The sequence below is a fragment of the Onychostruthus taczanowskii genome, unplaced genomic scaffold, assembly GCF_017590055.1.
Source record: "Onychostruthus taczanowskii isolate IOZ18803 unplaced genomic scaffold, ASM1759005v1 scaffold114, whole genome shotgun sequence".
NCBI lineage: Eukaryota > Metazoa > Chordata > Aves > Passeriformes > Passeridae > Onychostruthus > Onychostruthus taczanowskii.
This window is the reverse complement of record NW_024498074.1, coordinates 1,584,768-1,607,409: the sequence shown is the minus strand read 5'-3', so window position 1 is coordinate 1,607,409 and position 22,642 is coordinate 1,584,768. Positions and strand designations below refer to the sequence as shown.

The window sequence follows — 22,642 nt, the reverse complement described above, 5'->3', positions numbered from 1 at the left end:
CCCCGCCCGCCCCTCACCTGGACCCGCCGCCACCGGGCACCGGCGGGGAAGGGGGTGGGGATCGCGGGGCGCGTTCCCCCACCGACCCTCTGCCGGGGCTGGGAGCGCCTTTGGGGCCGCGGCTCCGCTTCGGCCCGGCGGGGGTGCGGGGCGGGGAGCGGGGGTGCCCGACGGCCGCTTCGCCCGGCGCCGGGATCCCGGCGGCGGCTTCCCGCCCTGTGCCCTCACCTGCCAGGTAGGGGCAATCGGACACGCAGGAAAAAAACCTCCTCGGCGGGACGGAGCCGAGTGGGGATGCCCGTGCCCGGCTCCGCGGAGCGGCCCTCCGGCGAGGCCCGGCGTGCGGAGAGCGGCACCGGGCAGCCCCGCGCTCCCCGCCGCAGCCGGGTCCCCGCAGGAGCGGGGCGGGGGGCAGCCCCGGCCGGAGCCCCCCGCCCATTCCTGGCCGTTCCGGGGCGGGGGGCGGCCACGGGCTCTCCCCCTGGACACGCGGGGCTCCCGCATTCACCGACAGGCGCGCAGCTTCAGGGAACAGAGAGGCGCGGATGCGCTGTGCCGAAGGAAGGGGTTTATCGCCTGGAAAAGTGTTTACCGGTCCCTCCCTGATCGTCGTCATTTCACATACAAAACAGATTTAAAAAAAAAATTAAAAATAGGATTTGAAACCCTTTAAACAAAACCAAAAAAAAAAAAAAAAAAAAAAAAAAGGAGAGACAAAGCGTTTTCCAGGGGCGAACGGAGCGGGGTTTGCAGAGAGTGGGCTGATGTTTGGCTTTCAAATTCACTTATCCTCCACATAATTACGATTTTCCTTGCATTAGGATTAAAGGCTGCATATAATATGCTTTCAACATTTATCTTATTAATTCGACAAAACGCAGCGTCTCCTAAAAGGGAGATTCTCATAACATTAAAAATATGGGAGTCCGTAAAAATTTGGATGTCAATTCCTGCTTCAACCAAAAAAAATTTTTTTTTTTTTTTCCTTTTCCTGTTTCCTTTTTTTTTTTTTTTTTTTTTTTTTTTCCGCCAGTGCTGCAGCTCTCGCTGTAAAGATATAAATTGTCCGAATGACTGTCATTAGTGGAGGGAAAGAAAACCTACGCGCTAATTTTATTCGCGAGAATTTTAAGGGACACCACGGCACACATACGATCTCGAAATCGCTTCGGCGTGACCCAAGCCACCGAAATTCCCTGGGACTGGAAAGCACCGCGGAGGAATTTCCGAGCTTTTATCCAGCCTCTGATGCCTCTCTAAAAGGGGATCCCAGGGAACAGCGTCCTTCGACCCGCAGAACGGCTTTGGGACGGACGCGGGCTCTTTCTTTCGGAGTTTCTGCTGGGGGTGCGCCCACCGCAAACCCCGCAAAGCCCGGCGGCGCTCTCCCGGCCTCCTGGAAATGCCTCACCGGGATTTTTGGAGGACGCGGGGCAGGTGCGCCGGGCCCGATCGGGTCCCCGCCGCGCTGCCGGCGAGCGCGGTGTCACCCAGCGGGGCCGTGCGATCGCTGCCCGCACGCTCCTATCTCGGTACATCCATCTCTTTTCTATTCGCTTATTTTTCCAGAAAATCTCTTGCGGAGAGCTAGGGCCAACCCGGGCTGAGGAGTCCGGGCCGTTTTCCCAGGGACCCCCGCAGCCGGCAAACCCCCGGCACTCCCCGCCCTCCAAAAGCACAGCCCCTGCTCTGCCGAGCCCCTCTCGACGGCACAGCGCGGCACGACCAGCTCCCGGGCAAGGGGAAGCCCCAGGAGCAGCGGAGAAGCCCGGGAGCTGAGCTCAGAAGGGGCTGGGCTGCCAAATCCCCACAGAAGGGAGCCCGGGGGGCGGCTCAGGGCGGGGACCTGGTGGGGATTCAGGTGGCGGGAGGGATGGATCCGTGGATGCTCGGGCACCGCTAGCCACAGTGATAACCTCTTCTGCCCGCGGTGAGTCCGTGTGGGGATGGCTGCGGGGGACAGAGCACCTGCTCCCAGGAGTGCCAGTCTTCTCTTTCCTCCCTGACCTTCATGCAGGAAGGGGAGAGGAGAGGGACCAGGAAAGGCTGCTCAGCCTGTGCTCAGAAACATTCCTGCATCCTTTGGGAAACACTGCCCGAGTCGAGCCACGCGCCAGGCCCACGGGTGTGTGGTTTCTCCTGTGAGGAGGAACATACCCAGCTGAGAGTCAGCTCCCAGGTGACTGCAATAAAATCACTCATAAAATAAAATCACCGGGAGAACACACGAGTTCCCAGCCACACTCGCTCCTGTGGGGCCAGGGCACCGTGGGGAGGGGGCACGAAGGGATGCTCTAAACTGCCTTGCTACCCTCTCTGCCTCAGGGGCAGCTGTGGTCCCCGGGAGGCGCACACCAGGTGGAATGGAAAATCCTCTTAAAACGAAATGTGGAGCCACAAGCTTTCCTGGTGCCTGGAGAAATGCAGCCAGAACGGTTCCCTTCCCTGGAGACAGACAGGCCTCTGTAGTGGAAATAAATCAGGGCCCCAGCTGAATGACTGAAACCATCCTTTCTGCTTGTCACCAGGCTCGTGGATGGCACCTTTCCTGGGGAAGCCCTGTGCTGGGGTGCCAGAGACATCCCATCACACTGCAGAGCCCGCTGGGAGTCCTCAGACCCACAACCAGAGGAATGTTTGCCTACCTCCAGGTCCTTGCCAGGTCCTAGGCACACCACCAGTGTTCTGTCTTGTTTCCAGCCCAGCTCCCAAACACACCCGGGGTGCCTGTCCTTTCCTATTGTCTCTGACCCTTCAGCCCCACCTCACCGATGCTGGACTCCCGGGTCAGGTCACTGCCGTGCCGCAAAACCACAAATCCCTAAAATGGGCTAGCTATCAGCTTTAGCTGTGGTTCACCCCAAGGAGCAAAGGCTCCTGCTCCCCAGGAAGCTGACATACCTTCCCTACCGGCTTTCTTATGGTTCAGACACACCACAGGCACCTCGGCTCTTTCCTCATCCCTGATGGTGCCCAAACTCCCCCTCTGCTTTCTTCCGAGCAAACACAGAGTCTGATTAGAAATATTAATTTGCATATTCACCAAAGGGTCACGGGAATTTTTTTTATTACCTAGACCACCGACCATAATACAGGTGGCTGGTTAAACGGTTCATACGTAGCCCCCTATCACTGCTGACTTTCTATTTCAGAATTATTTTTCTCAGGCTTTCTGCTTCTCCTCCTTACTTGGCCTGACAGCAGCATCAAGGTGTAAAACCTGGAAAGCTTTCACCTAGCTTCACCTTCCTTCAAACGTTTAACAGCCTGACAGAAGACATGATTGGCTACGAAGGACAGAAAAGGGAGAGAAATGGAAGAAGGGGAATCCCTGCAGGACTGAAAACTGCCTCTGCCTCCTGTACACCCCCGGGCCTTTCTGTCCCTGTGTGCCACCAGCAGTGTCCCACGCTGGGACCAGTGCTGGGCTCCATCTCCTCAGGAGACCCGAGCTCGGAGCGGTGGGCTGCGTGTCTCTTTGGTGGCCACACGAGCTCTCTGCTCTCGGGTCCGTGAGGACGTCGCTCACAGCTCCCCACCGGACCCTGGGTGGCCGCTGGGTTACGCGTGGCCGAGCTTTGGCAGGAGCTGACTGCCCAGCTCATATTCCCTCGGGTGGATAATCCTCGTGCAGGGATGGCCTCTCCCCTCCTGGTGGTGCCTGGGGGGCTCTGAAGGCCTTGGCCTCTCCAGCGAGTGACAGTCCCCAAAGTTAGCAAGGGTTTCCTAAAGCCTGGCGCAGAGGGGGTGGGGAGAGCAGTGAAAGGACAGACAGACGGGGCGGGGGGGAGGGAAAAAATAAAGATGCAGAGGATTTCAGCTCCAGCTCTGCTGCAGCAACTTGACGTGGGGTGTGTGAAGGAGCCTGAAACTTAAAAAGATTTATTTTCTCTAGTCATAAATCTCATCCCGTTGTTCCTCTGACCAACCAAGCATGATAAAGTCCTTTTCCATAAAGTATTCAGTATTAAAGCCACAAAGCTCACCCAATCAGTAGCCATCTGCTTCTCCCATAACTGCTGCTCCAGAAGCAGGGAAAAGCAGCCAGAAGAGAAAGGGCACCACTGTTACGGCTCTGGGACAAATGAGGAGGCACTGAATAGCAGCCGAAACCTTTGGTTTGCCTTGTATATCTGTATCTATAGAGACAGAGGAAGAAAGGAAGCATTATATTGATACAACAATTGTAAAACAAAAAAAGGAAGAGGCATCTAAAGGGCAATACAGCGGGCATCAGAGGGCCCCGCGGGGAGGGATGCTCGCAGATTCATACAAACCTTTAATTGCTTTGCAATTGAAAGATAAAGAGGCCGAGCGAAAAAAAAGAAAAAAAAAAAAAAAAAAAAAAAAGAAACCGGAGAGAGTGGCAAAGCGACCCGCGTTACACCGTGCATCGGCGCCTGAGCTCCGGCAGCCAGCGAGCCGGAGCATTGCTGTTTGGGGTACGATATTCCCGGGAGCGACCCTCCATCCCGCTCCTCCCGGCCGCAGCCCGGCCACGCCGAACTTGGCTGGCAGCCGGCTGGGAGGGAACAACCCCCAGGCGCCCCCCCGGAGCTCCCCGCCATGCAGGACACGTCCCGCGGCCGCCCCGGCATTCCAGGCTGGCTCCCCGGAGGGTGTTTCGGGAGACCCCTCCTCGCCGCGCCGCTCCCGGGCGCGCAGAACAAGCCGGCGAGGATGTCGCCCCAAAAAAGAGGCGGGGAGGCGGGAGGGCGGCGGGCCGGAGAGGGGGTGCAGAAGGCTGGGGGGCTGCAGGAGCAGGGCGCGGCCCCCGCTCCTGCAGACAGCGGGTTAATGACCGAGGTGGGTCATGAACAGATTTACGTGCCCCGGGAGCCGGGGGTTCGAGCCGGGACCCCGCTGCACGCTCTGGGGAGGGGACATCGCCCCCAGCCCGCGGGGACGCGGGCAGGCACCCACGGCCACGGGCCGGGATTAGCGGCGGCGGGCCGGGATTAGCGGCCGCCCGCTCTGCGGCCGCGCCCCGGGATTACGCCGGGATTAGGAGGCGGCCCCGTCCCCGCTGCCGCGCCGGGCGGGGTGAGGGGGAGTCCCGGAAACCCGGAGGGGCTCGGGGCGCCCGGTCTCCCCCCCGGCCGCCCGCTGTGTCCGGCGAATGCTGCTTCCCTCCGATGGAGGGCAGGAGAGGAAAGACGAAGCCCGGGATGCTGCCGGCGGCGAGATGCAGGTGCCAGGCACCTGCCTGCAGCCATCCCAGATCCCGGGGGGCACTGAGCCCCCGGCTCGGTTCCCCATCTTGGGACACAGCGGGAGGCTGCAGGGCCCAGCAGGAGCCGGGGCTGGAAGCACAGGGGACCAAAAAATAAAAAAGGTGGTGGGTTTTCCTTTTAAGAGTCCCCGGCGCACGAGTGAAAGCAACACAAATAGGATTTACGCACCGATAAAACCAGGGCGGAGGGCCGGGAAAGGCGGCTGTGCCTCCCTCCCCCCGCAGGTTTCGGTTCTCTGGCAGAGCACGAGCAGGACCAAACGCCACGTTGAAGGCACGAGTCGCTCCCCGGCTTTTCCCGAGCACTGTCGTGTCCAGCAGCCCTGTATTATGTCAAAAATCTGGCATGGCAGGCAGTGGCACATCTGCTAGGTGTGGATGACATTCATTAGCCAAGGTTCTCTGCTAAACGGCCTGCCAGAGTCTCAGCAGCGCTGCCCAATGCCAATCACTCGTCTGCTGCCAGCTCAAAGGCAATCCTGCTTCAGGGATGGCTCCTTTCCATGCTGGCAGGAGAAACAGAGGAAACAATGCATTTGGATGTTTGGGATGTGAGCGAGGTTGCACATGGGAGCAGCAAGCAGATGTAGCAGGAGAGGAGATGAAGTTGTGAAGTGTCATTCAATAATTGCAGCACGAGGGAGATGTGCCGGTGAGCTGAGGTTTGGGAGGGGAAAGCGTTAACCCCTTTCCAAACCACAAGGCAGACAGTGGTGGAGGCTTTTTGGAAGGGAAGCATAATGAGGCTAATGCAGCAAACGGCCTGCTTGTGCTCACGGAGGACACACAGAACAACGCAGGGACACTGGTGCCAGGACAGCCGGGAAAACCGCCCGGGCCAGGGGAGGGAGCGGCACCGACCTGCTCAGGAGCAGCCTGGCTCAGATGTCCTGTCCCTCTGGGGCTCCACCTGCTGCAGCCCACACAGCCGCCCTGCTCGTGACAGAGTGGGCTCAGTGCTGGCCCTGACAGCTTGGTTCACAGCCCAAAGGGGCAGCTGCACACCCAGGGCAGGCTGGGCACTCCCCGCCCTGCCCTACGAGAGATGTGGAGACCAGAGGTGGAAGGAAGGAGCATCTGCTTGGCACTGCTACAAACATCATTCTCTGGGAAGAGAGGCTCCATTTTCCTCTGCTCAGAAGCTCTGGGAAGGTACTCATTCCTACAAAGGAATTAAAACACCTCGATCGGAGGTAGATGTAAGGATGTTAATCTTCCCCTCTTATTAATTTAATAAATTTGCAACCACGTAATGAAGCTTGATTTTGAGCCACTATGTGCTTTCCAGGCAGCCCGGGAGGCAACCTCAGATAGACGCTCAGTGAAAGCTCCCCTCAGTCCTGTTTTCCCATTCTGACTTCTATTTCTGTCTACATCCATCCAGGTAGTGGTTCATAAAGCGTGTGAGATGCTACCTACCTACACACACACACAGAGATAATTCCTGCGACAGCCTCAGTTTCTTACATGTTCCAATACTTTTCCTTGCACCATGAAAGGCCACTGGCAGCTTCTTTCAAGCCAGGCAGGGAATCACAGGCTTCTCCCCCCAGCACTGGCCTCTCTGCAGCTACCTGTGCTATTAAATCCCCGCGCGCACCAGGAGCCCTCCCAGGTCAGCACAACTGTTCCACGGTGGAGCCCATCCCCGACACCACACGTGCTCTTCCCACAGGCAGCGGCTTGCCCGACATCCTCTGCCTGGCCATCTGCGGCACAGCTCAGCTGTGAGCCCTTCCCTTCTGCTCTCGCCTCCCCAGGAAGTCGTTCTGCTCCGGCTGCATTCTGGACTGAGCCTTATCCCCCTTCTGTTCCTGCGCTGGGTTTCTCTCTGTTCTGGTTACTTGGTCGGCCTCAACCAACAAATGTCTGCACATTTTAGGAGATTTCCCCAATTTCCTGCTTTTCGGTTTCTCTCTGTTCTGGTTACTTGGTCAGCCTCAACCAACAAACGTCTGCACATGGTGGTTTAAGGCTCTCTGTACCACAGACAGCCCAACACTCTTCTGGCAGAGGCTGTAAGAACCCCATGCCCCCCCATCCTCAGACACCAGAACTGGGTGGCGGCAAGAGCAGGAGCCAAATCAAGAGACAGAGTGAGATGCTTCTCCCTCCTCTCCGAACATTACACCTTCGTTTAAGTACGTGCGTAATCCCACTGGATCTACTCCGGTGCTTAAAGTTAAGCCTATTAAGTGTTCACGGAGCAGTGGTCTGCACACAGAGGAGCCAGGAGGAAAGGGAAAGGGGAGAGCGAGGCTCTGCTCTGGCAGGGAGCCATGGTGGCAGAAAACACCTCCCTGCTCTCCTTCCCCTCGGGCTCACCTTCTCCTCTGGCTGCTCCCGACAGCCCCGCCACACCAGGCTCCCCTCAGCGTTCGGCTGATGTGAGTGCGAGATGAAGCGGGGCAGGGGGGGAAAAGTGCTTTAAAAACTTGTCAAAACAAAAGCCTGGATTAAATTTTTAATTTTTTGGGCTTTGCGGTCGCTGTGTTGGAAACTGTATTTTGTTTTGTTTTCAAGACGCTTCTCGCAAATCTCATTGTGTTCATCATCATTATTTTTAGACAATGATACGGGGGAGAGAGAGCAGTTATCCCCTCTCCTACAAGGAGGGCTCTAGGAAAGCACTCATGCACGTGGTTTCCTTGGCTCTTTGAGGATTTCAAGCACGTACTTACATTTAAGCCTGAGTGCTACTTTTTGTGACAGGGAGCACCTCTCAGAAACAGCACTCGATTCAAAACCTGCGCATCCACGGAGCTCGGGCTCTTGACTCTGCTTCAAGCACTGCAAAACCTCCTGCCTTGGCCGCACAAAGCCCTGTCCCACCCTTTGATGCATTTCTTGGCACGTGCACATTCTAATTCCCGACACCACCCTTTCTTCCCCTTTTCTTAGCCGGCTTTTCTCTGGGCACAATGCATTATGTTTTCCTGTATGTACTACTCCATACTGCTTGCACAATGTTTTGCATGATCTAATATTCTTTGTTCAAAACTGCAAGAAAATCTAAATAAAGACTATAGCGTGTCGCATCAGTATAGGCATCAGCTAACGTTTTCCACGGCATATGGTACTTCAGAAGCCATATGTACCACTGTTTAGTGATTCTGGCAAAGAGGCGCAGAATGGTGAAATCCAACTGCCAGGATTTCTGAAAACAAATATGTAAATGCTCCAGTGCTTTTGTTATTCATAACATACCTCTAACACAGCACATACAATATGCTGTTCATTCTGTAACGAGTATACTACTAAACTATATTTGCTTCCGTTCTCGTTTTAAAAGATTTTTTTTCCTTCTGTATACGATTCCGCCATCCTCTCTACCAAAATCCATCTAAACTGCAATTCAGAAAAGGCGTTTTATCTATTTTGAAGCATACACCACGGGGAAGATCGTGTACCTACGCAAGGGTCTCGCATCAGAACAAAGACAGACGTTATCTCTGCAGCCTGGCTAGTGGGATGAAAGCAAGGCAGGGAAGTGCACTTAAGCAGATCAGCTGCACGGAGCCAGGAATAACCTCCCAGGGAACACGGGTGGGTTGGCCCTGCTCACGGGCTACTGCAAAGCAAGCGGGCGGACAAAGCTTCTGTGAACAGGCCCTCAGAAACAATAGCTGGGATGGGAAGAGAGGATTCCAGACACGTGGCCCAAGGTGGATGGTGGCTGCCAAACTCTGACCTGGGCTGGGATCGGTCCTGGTGAGCCGGGGCTCGGCCAGAGGGGATGGTCCGTGGCTGGGGGCTTGTTCCCAGAAGGGCAGGCAGCACCAACACCGAGGTGTCGGGGCAGAGCACAGGGCTCACGTGAGCACCTGTGCATCACTAAAGGCTTCAGACCCCATCAGCCAAGGCAGAAGCCCTCCTCCCAGAGCCAGCACCAGCAGGTACACAGGAATCAACACCCAGTTCCATGACCCACCTCTGACAGCGCTGCGCCGGGTGCTCCTCTCATCCACAAATAAAGCTTGTCATCTCTGCCTGGGATCTTGCTGTGCTGAAGGATTCCAAAATGCTGCTGTTTAGCATTAAGCCTCCCCATTCACAACAAACATTTCAACATTACCTGTTGCCACCATTGCCTCTGTCTTTCGGCTTGTCAGCGTCTACAGAGGCTGAAATTGTGGGAGTGAGCGAGCCCATTCACAGGTCACTCTGCAGCTTGCTCCTGCCTTGGAAGCATGGCTCCTGACATCCCCAGAGCTCGTGGAGACACCAAGGGACCAGGCAAACCTCGGGAGGAGGGGACAGATACCAGTGCCTCCAAGAAACACGTGGCTTTTCCAGTCTACTGCTTAACTAATGTTGTTAAAAACAAAAATGAGCCCAGGACTCCCTGCACACAGTCTCAGCAAAATACTGTCACCCTACAGGGTCCTGAAAAAATTCAGCCATCTCCAGCCATGACAGTGTTATTCAAGACACACAGATGCCTTTTTCCCAAGAGACTGAGGACTGCTGCTCCTTTTTTTGCCAGTCTTGCACTGCAGCATCCCATTTCAGCAAGCACAACCTTCCTCAAGAGGGTCCCGTGCCCACCACTGCCTCTGCCTGACTTCCCTTGCACATCAGACCTGCACATTACCTCCTGTCTGCAGCCAGCCCCCAAGGCAACATCCTGAGCTGCAAACCATCTGGGTGCCCAAGTAATTCCTTTTTGGTAGGTTTTCCCCCCTGTGACACAAACTAGGATCCCACTTCCCTCCCCTCAAGTTACAGAGATACTCTGTTCTAAAGCTTAAGCCAGACCTCTGCCTGCAGCCAGGTCTTTCACCTCTAAACACTGTTTTTTGATATTCTATCACAGAAAAAAATCCTTCAAATAAGCCTTTATGTTCTCCTACTTTTGTAAGTCCTTCAGCCAGAATCCGTTTTTTCCTATTCTGTTCTAGCCAGCAGGTGATAAAAAATTGCCATAAGAAATGTTGGCTTTGAGCATAAGTGCCTGGATTAGAAAAAGAGACAATTAGAAAGTGAAAAGTGGCAAAAAGCTCTAAGAAGCCAAAAATAAAAGAACAAACAAACATGCAATCTGGCTATCAAAAAAGGCCACGTTTTTCCCCCTCACTGCAGTATGTCAAAATTACAAACTATTTTGAAAGACAGAAAGTCATGGAGAGAGGGAAAACCAGCCCCCACAGGGTCAAAAAGGGGAGGCCTGGGCAAAGCCACCTGAAGGAGCTGACAAAGGAGGGCTCAGGGAAAGGCAAGCACCTCACACCGTGCTGCCAGGATGCTGCAGTGATCCTGCAGCTGCTGGGTGAGACAAACTACCCCGAGGGAAGGGAGCCACAAAAAAAGAGCCCGCTGATTGAGCTGGTTCACGTGCGCCCGCATTTATGGCAGCACAAAGGTCAGGCTTGTATTGCCTCTGGTGAATCCCTCTTGAACGAGCAGGCTGGGGATCCGATGAGCTCAGGAGGAAGATTTATCGACACGCCAGGGGTTGCTGGCCCTAACTCTTAACCTGCTGGCAGAGGTTGGGGCTCTTCATTAAGGGGGGCTATGCATGGAATACTTGCAGGCTTCGGCTAAGAGTAAATGTGATCTCAGCCCACACAATTTGCCACTGCCTAGGAGACAACAGATTATTTTCTCTCAGCACAGAAGTCAGCAGTCCCCTGGAACCCTCTGAGCAGCAGGGAGCACAGAGGGGATAGTGAGGGGAAAGCTGGGAAGGGGGTTTCATGGTGCATTGTTCATCATATCCATGAGCTCTAGATCAGCAGGGAAAACCCAATCCCCCCCTCCAAGCTGTACTCCCGTGCTCCAGAGGCACTCCCTTTCTGGAGCCAAGCAAACACCCACTGTTACTGCCAGGACAGGCCACTCTCCAGGGCCATTCACAGCTCCCATCAGCAGACTCCCTGTGCCACCACAAAATCTGGCCCCTTTTAAGGGAGAACAGTCTTCATGTGGGATGTAACCCCCTAGACAGGCTTGTTCCCTCTCCTAAATCCCCTTTCTTGATGGCACAAGCAACAATGGTTTCAGGAGGAAAGAATAACCTGAGGAATTGGGTGTTTAAAACGACACATCCTTCTGCCTCTCTTATTACTTGTTTTCATTGAGGCCCACGTCTCTGCACCCCAGTCCCTCCACCTCTGACTGCCTGTACATCAGCTGCTGGGGTTATTTTCCCCCTGTTCTTCCTGGGGTGCTTCTGTGAACCCTGCTGAATCCATCAGACTTCATTTTACAAGATCCAGCACCATTTTGAAACTCTTGATCTTTCTGCAGCAAAAAAAAACCCCAAGACAGCCCCAAAACATGGACTACGGGGTTTTACACTTGGTGTTCTTGCACACTTCACCCTTGTTCCTACCTTTTCCTTTTCCTGTTGCAACCTGAACACCCCATGGTGCTGGCTGAGGGGCAGTAAATTCACTGCCTCCTTCCCTTCCTGCAGCCTCTGGCAAAGCTCTGAGCTTCCCTCTTTGCTGGGTTGGGAGATGCAAAGATTTCTCACCCGAGAGACGCCATCCCAAGGAGATTCCCAGCCCCTTGGGGACACCCACCCCCCAGGTCCCTCCAAGTGCCTGTGCAGCAGGCACAGCTGGAAGAGCCAGGCAAGGACTGGAAGAGGGATTCCCAATACGCAGAATGAGCGAATAATTTCTCTCCCACAGTTAGTGCCAGCACTTGCTCCTTGCCAGTTGGCAGAGGGTACCGCTTCCTTTTCTGAGGAATGCTTACCATCCACCTTTCCCCCACCCCAAGGGGAAACCACAGAGGCTGGGGGAGTCTTTCCTGGCAGCCGGGCATCTGAAGGAGCTGCAGGCTTGGGGAAACAGCAGGAATCCAGCAGGGAAGGCAGGTTTTACTTCACAAACTTCTTTTAGCTGAAGAGGAACAGGGAGCACATTTCTCCCTCACCTGAGAGTTCCCATGGGAACACAGAAGGGCGGTGTAACAGCAAATTTTGGAACAGGCACGTCTGCGAAACAACTTCTGATATAATATTTGAGTCCTCAGATGTTCAGCCGCTCGCACATACTGCGCGAGCGCCTGATTTGCATGGGATTTGTATTTGTTGGTATTCACATTCGTAGGAGAACGCATACATTAGATTAATGTCATCACAGTTTATGGAGATCATCTGTGCCACAGCACCAGCGCAGCGCTCCGACTGCGTTCCGTGCCCCGTGGCACATGGCAGCCCCTCCTGCCCCGCCGGGGCCACCGAGAGTCGGCACGGCTGTGCCGGGCTGAGCCCCGAGGTGGTCCTGCTGGGTTCTCCTCTTTTTAACACAGAACTTTAAAGATCATTCGGAGTAACTGCCTAAAATTGCCTAGCCCACATTCCAAAGATAAAATTAATCCAACTATTTTGACTTATTCTCTTATATTTGCTTGTATGAGCTCACAGCGCGCTCCAGACGCTCATTTTTAGTGCCTACTTAAGGACATTCAGCTGTCAAACAGACCAACTAGGTGGTCCCTTTTTGTCTTGCAAGAGCATCCCTCTCTCAGTGAAATGGGATGGTTATAATTCCCTCCCTGTTTGCCACGACACCTGGGTGCTCTCATCTGCTAGACAGCTGGAAGCTGTCACTAGAGATGCTGTTCTCATGGAAGCGTTGCTGGGCTCAGTCAGACACTCTCTGTAAAGCAGATGGAACACCTCAGAAGAACAGCACTGCAGCAACAAAAGCTCATTTTCTGCTAGGGGATTTCTGTTATTGGGCAATGCTTCCATCAGGTGACTTCACACCCCAGTGAGCCCACATGCCAGCCGAGTCCAATGATGACTCCGTTAACCTACTTCCACTACCGAGGCCCGGCAGTTCCACTTCCCAAGGCTGCCCACCAGCCCCCTCTCCATCTCTGCCCTCCCAAATCACACAGGAGCACTAGCACTGGGGGCTCAGCCCCCGCTGTGGCCCTGCCGCCCGGCATTTCCGACAGACCGGGATTTCCGCTCCGTCCCCACGGAGCTGCGCTCGCACGAGCCTCTCAGGCTGGCAGCCACATCCGAGTCACTTCTCGTGCACTGGGTCTGCAGAGCCTGTCCCAATCTTGGTGGCGCAACCCAGAGGAAGTGGGTGGCACAAAGGAAGAGGGCACACCTCCAAATCTGGTGATGATTTCGTGCTTACCCCGATAACAGGCCAAATACCACCTTTTGGTCACCCTTAAAAGCCTTTTTCTCTGCAGCACATGCCACCAGCCCATGCTCCAGCTACCTGCATAATTCAGCTGCTTCCAGTGCTCCTTACCCAGGCACAGCTCTCCCACCTCACAGCCAGCTCCCATCCCACAGCATTTGACACTTGGAGAGGCCGTGGTACACACAGCTCACCCAAGAGAAGGGCATGCCCCGCTCCAACATGGGTTAGCAGACACAATTTCAATTTATGGCTCTTGCAAGCCATGTCTTGAAAAGGCCTTTCAATAGTTGAGTGCTTCAGTCTTATTTTCCAAGGGATTTATACACTAAGAAATCTAGATGGAAACCTCCAAGTGATAATCGAATCCCTTAGGTATCTCAGAAAATGTTGCCCCATATGATCTAGTACCCTCATGACAAACAGCTCTCTATTTTTCTTTGTGATGGTTCCTACTTCCCACTAACATCTGTCACTGTGATTATGATCTCTAATGAGCTTCTAAATTATATCCCAGGATTCTGCCTTGATGAGTTACATTCAGTAACTTTCATTCTGCAAGACATGAAACACTGCCTACAAGACGCTGAATGAAAATTCCCTCAGCACAACAGCTGAAAAACTGGTTTGGAGGGGGTTTTTTTGCCTGTTTTGCTTGGGTTTTATTTTGGTGTTTTTAGGGTTCTGTTTGGTGTTTCTTGTTACACATCTTATTCCAGGATGCCTAGGAACTTTACAAACTGGGCACAGAAAGCTGAGCCTTCTATTGCACACCCGTTACACATCTTATTCCAGGATGCCTAGGAACTTTACAAACGGGGCACTGAGCCTTCTATTGCACACCTCTAAAATCTCCACCCAAAGATGGGAACTGTCTCTCACCACACAGCAGCAGAGATGGCACATTATTTCTGTAAGGCAGGACAAGGGGAAGAGCCCAAGCCAAGGCCCCAGAGAAAATTGCCATTATATTTATGCTGACTCCCAGTTCCAGGTGAGGGTTAGTTTGGGTGATGTATCCAGACCCTTGGGATGCTGCACAGACTCAGTTTCCCTGTGCTGCCAGGATGCAGCATTATCTCCACACCTCCTCCCACGTACTCTTTTCCCTCAGTGATCACACTGGGACACTCCAGCATAAGTGAAATTGGAAGAGTGAATATGAACCCCCAAGGTTTGCTGCCCTGGCTGCAAGGAACCAGTGCCCCAGCTGTGGCCACTCAGCCTTGCTAACACATGCCCACGCTGGCTAGCAATCTCTAGAGGATTTGGATCTCTCCTGCTGATTCCTCAGACAACTCCAGCCTCCCTCAGTGTTCTCACTCACGCATGTCACTAAGGTGCACACCCAGTGTCATACCTCGCACTAATGTCACCTGCCCAGCTGGGAAAGTGTGTAAGGTGTGCCTGAAGACAAGGACAGAGCGGGCTGATCTTTGTCTGTGCAAACAGCTCCCCTGAGGCAGCAAGGTGTTGACTCCCTGCTGGTGACTCAGCTGCACCTTTCCCTGCTGCTCACCCAGGATCTGTGACGTGGCTCATGAGAGCTGCGCTCAGGAGGGTTTGATCTATAGGACAGGATTTATGGGGGTTATTCCTTACTTCCTGCAGATAAGCACAGACAGTGCTGATCAACAGTTGCCATGTTTCTAGCTTAGAGTAGCAGAGTAGCTGTGCTCTCTCTGTAACTCCTGCCCATGGCCAACCTTGCACTTGGTGCCTGCAAAGCAGCTCCAAAACTAATGGGACAAAACGTGCTGAGCACAGCAAACACATTGTTCATCTCTCCCAGCCAAACTGTGGAGAACCATCCGCCATTCCCCATGCTCCCAGCCTGAGCCAGCACCCGGGTGGCAGGCAGGAAACAGGGAAGGTGCTGGGAACACAGGCTGAGATTGCAATACGGTCCTGAGGGGGACAAGCATTCCTGGCACGCTGATCCTCGCTGCTGAGTTCCCAAGTGAACTTTATTTCTAAGGGCATAACTCTAATTGCAGGGCACTAGCCTGGTTCCAAAGAAACCCCATCCACCTGGAACATCTGCCCACTCACTGCAGCTGACACCATCTCCCATTTCTTTTGGTCTCTGTGCACACAGTACCTTTCCAAGCCCACGGTGACTCTGGCTCATTCCCTGAAGTGCAGCTGCTTCCAACAGTTCTTGCTAGGGCAGGAGCACAAAATCCTGGAATAGCAAGCAAAACAGGTAAGTCCCCTTGAGTAGAGGGAGAGGGAAAGCACAGGACTGGTGGGGAGCTACTGAGGAGCTTATGCCTCATGGCTTGTCTGTGCCACAAGATGAGCTGCCCAGGTGGAAGCACACTGACTCATCACTGTCTCCCACACAGGAAATGAGTTTTCCAAGGAACTAAACTATGCCTTTGCATATCCTCAGCAGGGACTGAAGGCCCTTCCTGCTCAACATGCATCACTACAGGTGTCATGGGCCATGGTGCCATAGCACAATTGTACCATGAGCTATTCTGCTTCTTGGCTAGCTTTGCTGAGCAAAACATTTTCTTTAAAAGGCCTTTTTACAGGCACAAGAATTCAACAGGATCATGAAAATCCTGCCCCACGGGGGATGGCAGTGTAGTACCCCAGCTCTCTTCCCATTGCCGTGTGGCAACTCTACCTGTTCCCCAAAAGCAGTGCTGCCAAGCACACCATCCTCTGCACGCTGCTAAGCCATGGAAACATACAAGGACCTTGGCAAACTGCTTCACCAGCTTGTCCCTGCGGGAAGGGACACGACCCTTCCGCCCTTGTAGCATTTCTTGCTCTGCCAACGGCACTGCAGGAAAAGGAGCTTGCAATCCAGTCAACACTGCTCCACCTCCACCCATCTTAACTGCCCAGACACAGGAAGAAGAAAAAAGGATAAAACCTTGGATGGCAGACAAGGGGACATGAGTGCATAGAAGTCAAACGTCTTACATGTGGAGAAATTGAGGAAAAGGTAATTCAGAGTCACAGAGATGTAAACACCAGTCAGATAAGACACATCCCAGCCACTTCACTCCTGTCTTAAGGCCAGCACAGTCACACTGGCGATCAGAGACACTTGTCATCCAGGGGAGCAGCTCACATGAACAGGGCAAGGCTGATGCATGCCAAGTCACCGGTGTGATCTGGCTGGTGAATAAGCAGGCAGGGCCCTGAGTCAGCCAGCAAACACTCCCACCACCATGCACCCTTCCTGCCCTGCGGTGTGACAGCAGCAGAACCAGGAGCTGACTGCAATGAAAGCCCCATCCTACCTTCTCAAAGTGGTGCTTCCCCAAGCACATGCTCTAGATGTGGAGTTTGGTGTACAAATCTCCACTGACCTGAGATTACACAGGGCAGGGGAACAGAGTTGCAGCCAAGGGCAGGGGCTGTAGGCAAGAAGGAAATTCACCCAATCAGGTTGGAACGTACCTTGGATGGTTTTACCTCCTGCTCAGAGCAGGGCTAACACCAGAGCAGATCAAAAATCTAGTTGGGCCTTAAAACCCCGAAGTGAGCTGACCCCAAATTAGCTCAGTTCTTGAGAGCCCGGTGCTTAAAACGCCAGGCTTTGGGTTCCATCCCCACGTGGGCCATTTACTCCAGAAGTGAGCTGACCCCAAATTAGCTCAGTTCTTGAGAGCCCGGTGCTTAAAACACCAGGGTTTGGGTTCCATCCTCACGTGGGCCATTTACTCCAGAACTGGACTCAGTGATCCTCACGGGTCCCTTCCAACTCAGAATATTCTGTGACTGTGATCCCAGCCACGCCACTCTGGCTGTCCTGCCCCAGTGCTCAGCTCTAGCTGTGTGGTGACAAGGTTCCCCTACACCCTGCTGCACGCCTCTCCCAGCCTCAGGCACACAGCCAGCCTGCCCCTGAGCAGCTTTGCACCCACACAGGGCAATCCTCCTTGCAGTGATCCCAGATCCATCCACCCTGGTGTGTACATGGCATCCTGGACCAGCAGGGACAGTTGGAAGTTCTGCTCTTCCCACATTGGCCATGCCACAGGGACCTGCTCAAGCATCCCTTGGAGCTTGAGCAGGTCTGACCCCTCCCAAGAGCTCCCCAGTCCTCCCCACTCTGCATGCCCAGCACCTAGAGCCTCACTTGCCACAAAGAGCAGGGTCAGAGCCCTTCTCCAGCTTCCAGGTGGCACAAGCTGCCACCTATCCCCAGTGTGGAGCCTCCATCCTCCTCAGGACAGCACCTGCTCCAGCAGGCACAGGAAGAAGCAGGTGCCACGTGGCCGCCAAGCCCCCGCTGCGCATCCCTGATGTGCTGGGAGCAGCACCTCCTCCTCTCACTGCCCTGCAAACCTCCGTGGCACCTCTGTGCCAAATGCCCAAGCACCATCCTCTCCCAGCAGCAGCAAGCCCAGGTGATCCCCAGGCTTGGGGATCCCAGAGATGGGAGCTGCTGGTACAAAAATCAGAGTGCCACAATCAGGGAACAACAAACAGTTCCCGGGGGGTGCAGCTGGGCTCAGGAGCAGTGACCCCACCCATGCAAAGCAGGATCTATAGGAAAAGACAAATGTCTAATTCCACAAAGAGCTCCTGGGGAAAAGAAGGGAAGAAAAAAAAATAATTCTAAACTCCAAGAAGCTTCCTCAAAATGTCCCACAAGGAAAAAAGCTGGAAAACCTCCCACAATGCCATCTAAAAACTCTCCCAAACTTATAAAAGCCTCTGTTTAAATACACAAACTTGAAAAAATGCTCTGGTGGCAATATTCAAAATTGGGGAACTCCTCAAATGATGAGTGGGACAGAAAATGAGGAAAGAAAAGGGGAAAAAAAGCACCAGATAAACTCACAAAAAACATGGAAAGGAACGATGACAAGTTGAAAAATGCACCAGAAGCAATGCCAGCAAGGGAATCTCCCTGGTGGGAAAACAAAAGGAAGTGTTTTTCCCTCCAGTTCCAAAATTCACCCCCCCACAAGCAAACAGCCCCTCTTAAGTGCTGGCCTCTGCTGAGTGCCTACACCTGTCTTGGAATGTGTTCCCCACACCACATGTGTGACACCTGCAAGAGGTAAAGCAAGCCAAGCAACTGACCCAAATCCCGGTGGGTTGCCCGAGTCTTGTTTGTCCCCAGTGGAATTTTGTTCGTTCAAAGCTCGAGCCAGGTGTTTGGACACACGGAGCACACGGCTCTTCGTGACTGTCACTCGCCCCAGCCTTGCAGCCGGAAGAACCTGGCACAGATGACTTCATGAAACCAAATTAGGGGTCATACACAAGAAAGGACATTGCCACAGCTCTGGCGTAATTAGGGCCCATCATCATCAAGGACAGGAAATTGGCACATCTGCTTTCCGGGCTGCTGATCCAACGGTGGCTCAGGCACTATGTCCTGCTGCAGCCCCTGGCCCTGCATAAATATTGCCCTGATTGCCCCCAAACCCTGGTACAAGCAGTTGTTTTATCACTCAGCCTCCCAGTTGCTCTGTACTCTTTCTCTCCTGGGCCTGGGAGGACAGAACTGACACTTTGCAGCACCGAAGGGGCCAGGACAGTTGGATAAATGTCGGCCCCTTTTCCCACAGTGTGACCCCAAACTGACCACAAGTGACGTTTCTGTTTGGATGCACCCTCGGAAGGTTTGAACCTGTCCCCCTGGAGTCAGTGATAAAACTGCCACAAACTGGATGACTGCTGGATCATCACCTGTGCTTTTTAAAAAATTATTCTTCTCCATATAATATTGAGGATTGTGTCATCCTTTCCCTGGGCTGCACTGCTCTGCAGGGAGAGTTCCTGGCTGCTCCATTCTTCTGTCTCCTCCGGCCGGGCCGTTGTTTCCCAAGAACACCAAAAAGGGTCACTACAACTCTAGAGTTGTGCTGAACTCCAGCCCCGGTGATCCCTGGGCGTTGCTCAGAGCCAGCAGCAGCTCCTGGGCCAGAGTGGGATTTCCATGTTTTCTGTCCTGCTCTTTTTTTGGCTCTCCCAAGCAGAGTGATTTATTTTTATGCTGTTGTGGTTTGCACCAGGACAGGCCATCTTTCCCTCTTTGTTTTCATTCCTTCTGCTTGTCTGAGCACCGTGGAAACAAAGAGCTCTGGAAAAGTGGAGACAAGCGGCTCTGTGCCTTGTCCAGGGCATCAGGCAGCAGAGAACCACAAGGAGCTCAAGGGAGCCTGCTCTGCTTCTGCTGAGACAGGAGTGAGCACCAGGGATCATCCTGGCTCCTCGAGGATGAGTCGGCGTGCACACAGCAGAGACTCTGCTCCATACTCCTGCACTTAGACCTTCTCTCATCCAACATACTGCTAGTGTTTAGGTTTCCTGGCTGTTGGAATTGAAGGGTTTCTTTCCCCCACTGTATTTTCAGTGGGCACTGCAAATGCTTCAAGATGTTGCAAAGGAAGAGCTATTCAGGAATTCCGAGCTTGCATAATTCCCAGATTTGTCTAGACAGATACTTTCCATCTGGATAATGCAGGCAGTACCACATGGACACGAGAGTTCCTGTGTTACTTAATGCTGTCCTTTTTATTTATTCATTGCTACGCTGCTTTACGGGATGCGCACAGACACAAGGCCACAGCTGTAAAGGGAACAAGGATTTGTAGCTAATCCTTCAGGAGGCAGCTCTCAAACAGCTCCTGCGTGTTGTGTAACTGCTGGAGCCCCTCTGCTTTCCCTTTCCTTTTACAAAGCATGACACTTCCATGTGTGGTTCATGTCCTGCGAGGGGAGAAGAAAAATATTTTCCTGTGAGCTGCCCTGGCTCAAGGCTCCCCATCATCATCACCATCACCTGTCCTTGGGTTTGCACAGCTCAGGGTGTCCGGAAGCACTGGCTGGTGCCAGTGCTGTGGAGCTGTCCCATTCCATGCTGCCCCTGGATCATTTGGCAGAAGGGAAATCCCAGACCTGAGTCACACAAAGGGGATTTGATTAATCAGCATTGCAGCCGCACTCACAGACAAACCCGAGTTTCATTTTTCCAAATGCTGGCAATCACTGAGCATCCTGAAGAAAGCAGGCTGGCCCCACAGCTGTTGGGCAGAGGTATGCTGGACCTGAGCTGGACTCATCAAGAAACAAAGCCCTCCTGACCCTCTGTAGTCTATGCAAGAGGCAGCCTGTGTGGCCACCAAGCTGCTGCTTGACTCCAGTCCTGAGGTCATCTCACCACAGCACTGAAGAGGCTCTCCCCCGGCACCACCCTTCTGCTGCAGCATTCCTGAGGACCCAGGGGCAGGGCCAGGCTCACGGCCAGGTTACAGCAAGGGTGACTTTTCCTTCCAGCTGCTCACTGCCCCAAATAGAGAAGCTGGCTTTGGCACCGTCTGCCTGAGGTCTTCCCGACCAGCCTGGGCCAAAAAGAAGGTGGGAGTGGGTGGATGTTAAGGGACAACATGTGGGGAAATCATCTGCAAGTGCTGGAGATGAAGAAGGGAACTGTGTAACCCCAAAGGTGCTGTAAGCTGCTCTGTTTACTACTTTCTCTGCAGTAAACCTTGGCAGTGAACTTGAGTTCATTTGCGCATGGACCATCCACGCCAAAACTTCGGCTGCTAGGGCTGGGTCACTTTGTAGCTGTGTTTGTTTAAGAGTTCTGTTTTCCATGACTGAGGGTGGTTCCTCCCTGGACCGATGGTTTCCCTGCTGTCCCAGCCTCCAGGCACAAGAAGCCAGTGTGAAGGAGGTCGTCGTGCAAGTGACCTGGATTCCAGACGGGCGGGATGGGGAGCGAGGACGAGCTGTGCCTGCTCCAGGTGCGGAAGAGGCAGCGGGACACTCAGCTGGGGTTGGGGCAGGGGTCTGCAGCTGGCCTGGCTCCCCTGGAGCAGCCAAGAGCCAAGGTCCCTTCCTGCTGCTGCAACATGGCTTGTTTGGCATTGGCAAGCCGCTGATGCCCCATCTGGCTCCCAGAATATGATGAAGATAGCAGCTGAGGAGGCTGCTTTCCCGAGGGTTTGTGTGCACACAGGGAGGAACGCCTGTCCTGATGGGGCTGGGCACCCTGTGCAGCACTGTGGCACTGGAAGAGGGTTGGGGAGAGAGCCAAGAGTCAGCAAATGAGTTCTGGGAACCGGGAAAGAAGGCTGCAGCCCTTGTGTGGATGAAGCAAAACAGCCATGAGCCACTGCTCTGTACGTCCTACGTGCCTATCTCCCTCTCGTCCAGCCATTCCAGCAAAATAGCCGTGATTTATCTGCTTCTTCAGCAGAAACCACAGGCTAAAAGAGTAATTCACACACTTGGAAACAAGTAAAGAGTGAACTGGCAGTGGAGGCTTGTTCCAAACACACGGGGTCACATGCGCTTGAAGCAAGATTTCCAACATCTGGATAACATGACACGTACTCCCAGGGAAGGCGAGTGCTCCTGGGACTTGGGGTGGACTCGTGCAGCTTGGAAAGCTGGAGCGCAGCTGGTTTTGGGAAGCTCAGCAAGCTTCCTCTGTTGTCTCACAAGCCTCTGCTCGGCCTTTCTTTTGGCTGGGTCTCTGGCAAAGCCCAGGCTGCTCTGCCCTTAATCTTCCATGTTTTGTGTATCCACGGAGACTGTAAAACACCGCTTGCTTACCCTTTGGCCTTGCTAGCTCATAGGCATTAAGAACTTCGTGAGCCAGCTCTCTGGCTGACATTATTCTCTGCTGGTCCGCGGGCTTTGGTAAAGTTTCCAACTCGCATCACAGGGAGGCTTGGCTTGGCGCTGGGATCGGCGTGGAGAAGGCACTGTGACACGGATGTGTCAGGTCAGAGCGCTGTGGCTGCAGCCAGCCGTCCGGAGACATCGGGAATGGGGCTGAAGCGAGGGAAAAGCAAGATCCTTTTTGCAGTCTGATTCACCTCCGCAGCCTGTGGGAGACACATGACCACTGTCAGGACGGGGCTTTTTTTTCATTTTGTTTGTTTCAAAACCCCAACTCCGTGCTGTTTGTGCAATCCCCAACCCCCCTCGGCATCAAATTTATGTGGGGCTTACTCTCTGGCACCAGAGCAGCGCCGGCAGCACCACGGCCCGGCGTGACGCGGCTGCCGGGACGCCAGGGGGACGCAGGGGCCGGGCGAGCGGGGGCGGCTCCATGGCCGGGGCCGTGCCCTTGCTGCTGCTGCCGCTGCTGCTGCCGCCGCTGCCCGCCGGCGCCGCGCCGGCTGCGGGCGAGCCGTCGTGCCACGGAGCCTTCGATATGTACTTCGTCTTGGACAAGTAAGCGGGGAGACGAGGCGCGGGCGGGGATGGGGGAATCGCCGCCATCGGGCACCGGGGCGGCGGCGGCGCCGCTTTGTTCGGGCGCGGCGTGGGGCTGAGGGGCCGCGCGCGCGGGCAGTGG

General features: G+C 54.1%; 1 protein-coding gene across 1 annotated transcript in view; it reads left to right on the top strand.

Moving 5' to 3' along the window:
- Positions 1-22,393: 22,393 nt before the first annotated feature.
- The window catches only part of ANTXR2 (ANTXR cell adhesion molecule 2), a 77,477-nt gene continuing 77,228 nt past the window's right edge, over positions 22,394-22,642 (top strand). Inside the window, exon 1 of the mRNA XM_041427420.1 lies at positions 22,394-22,518. Coding sequence (XP_041283354.1) covers positions 22,394-22,518 — 125 coding nt within the window. The remainder of the gene's footprint in view (positions 22,519-22,642) is intronic.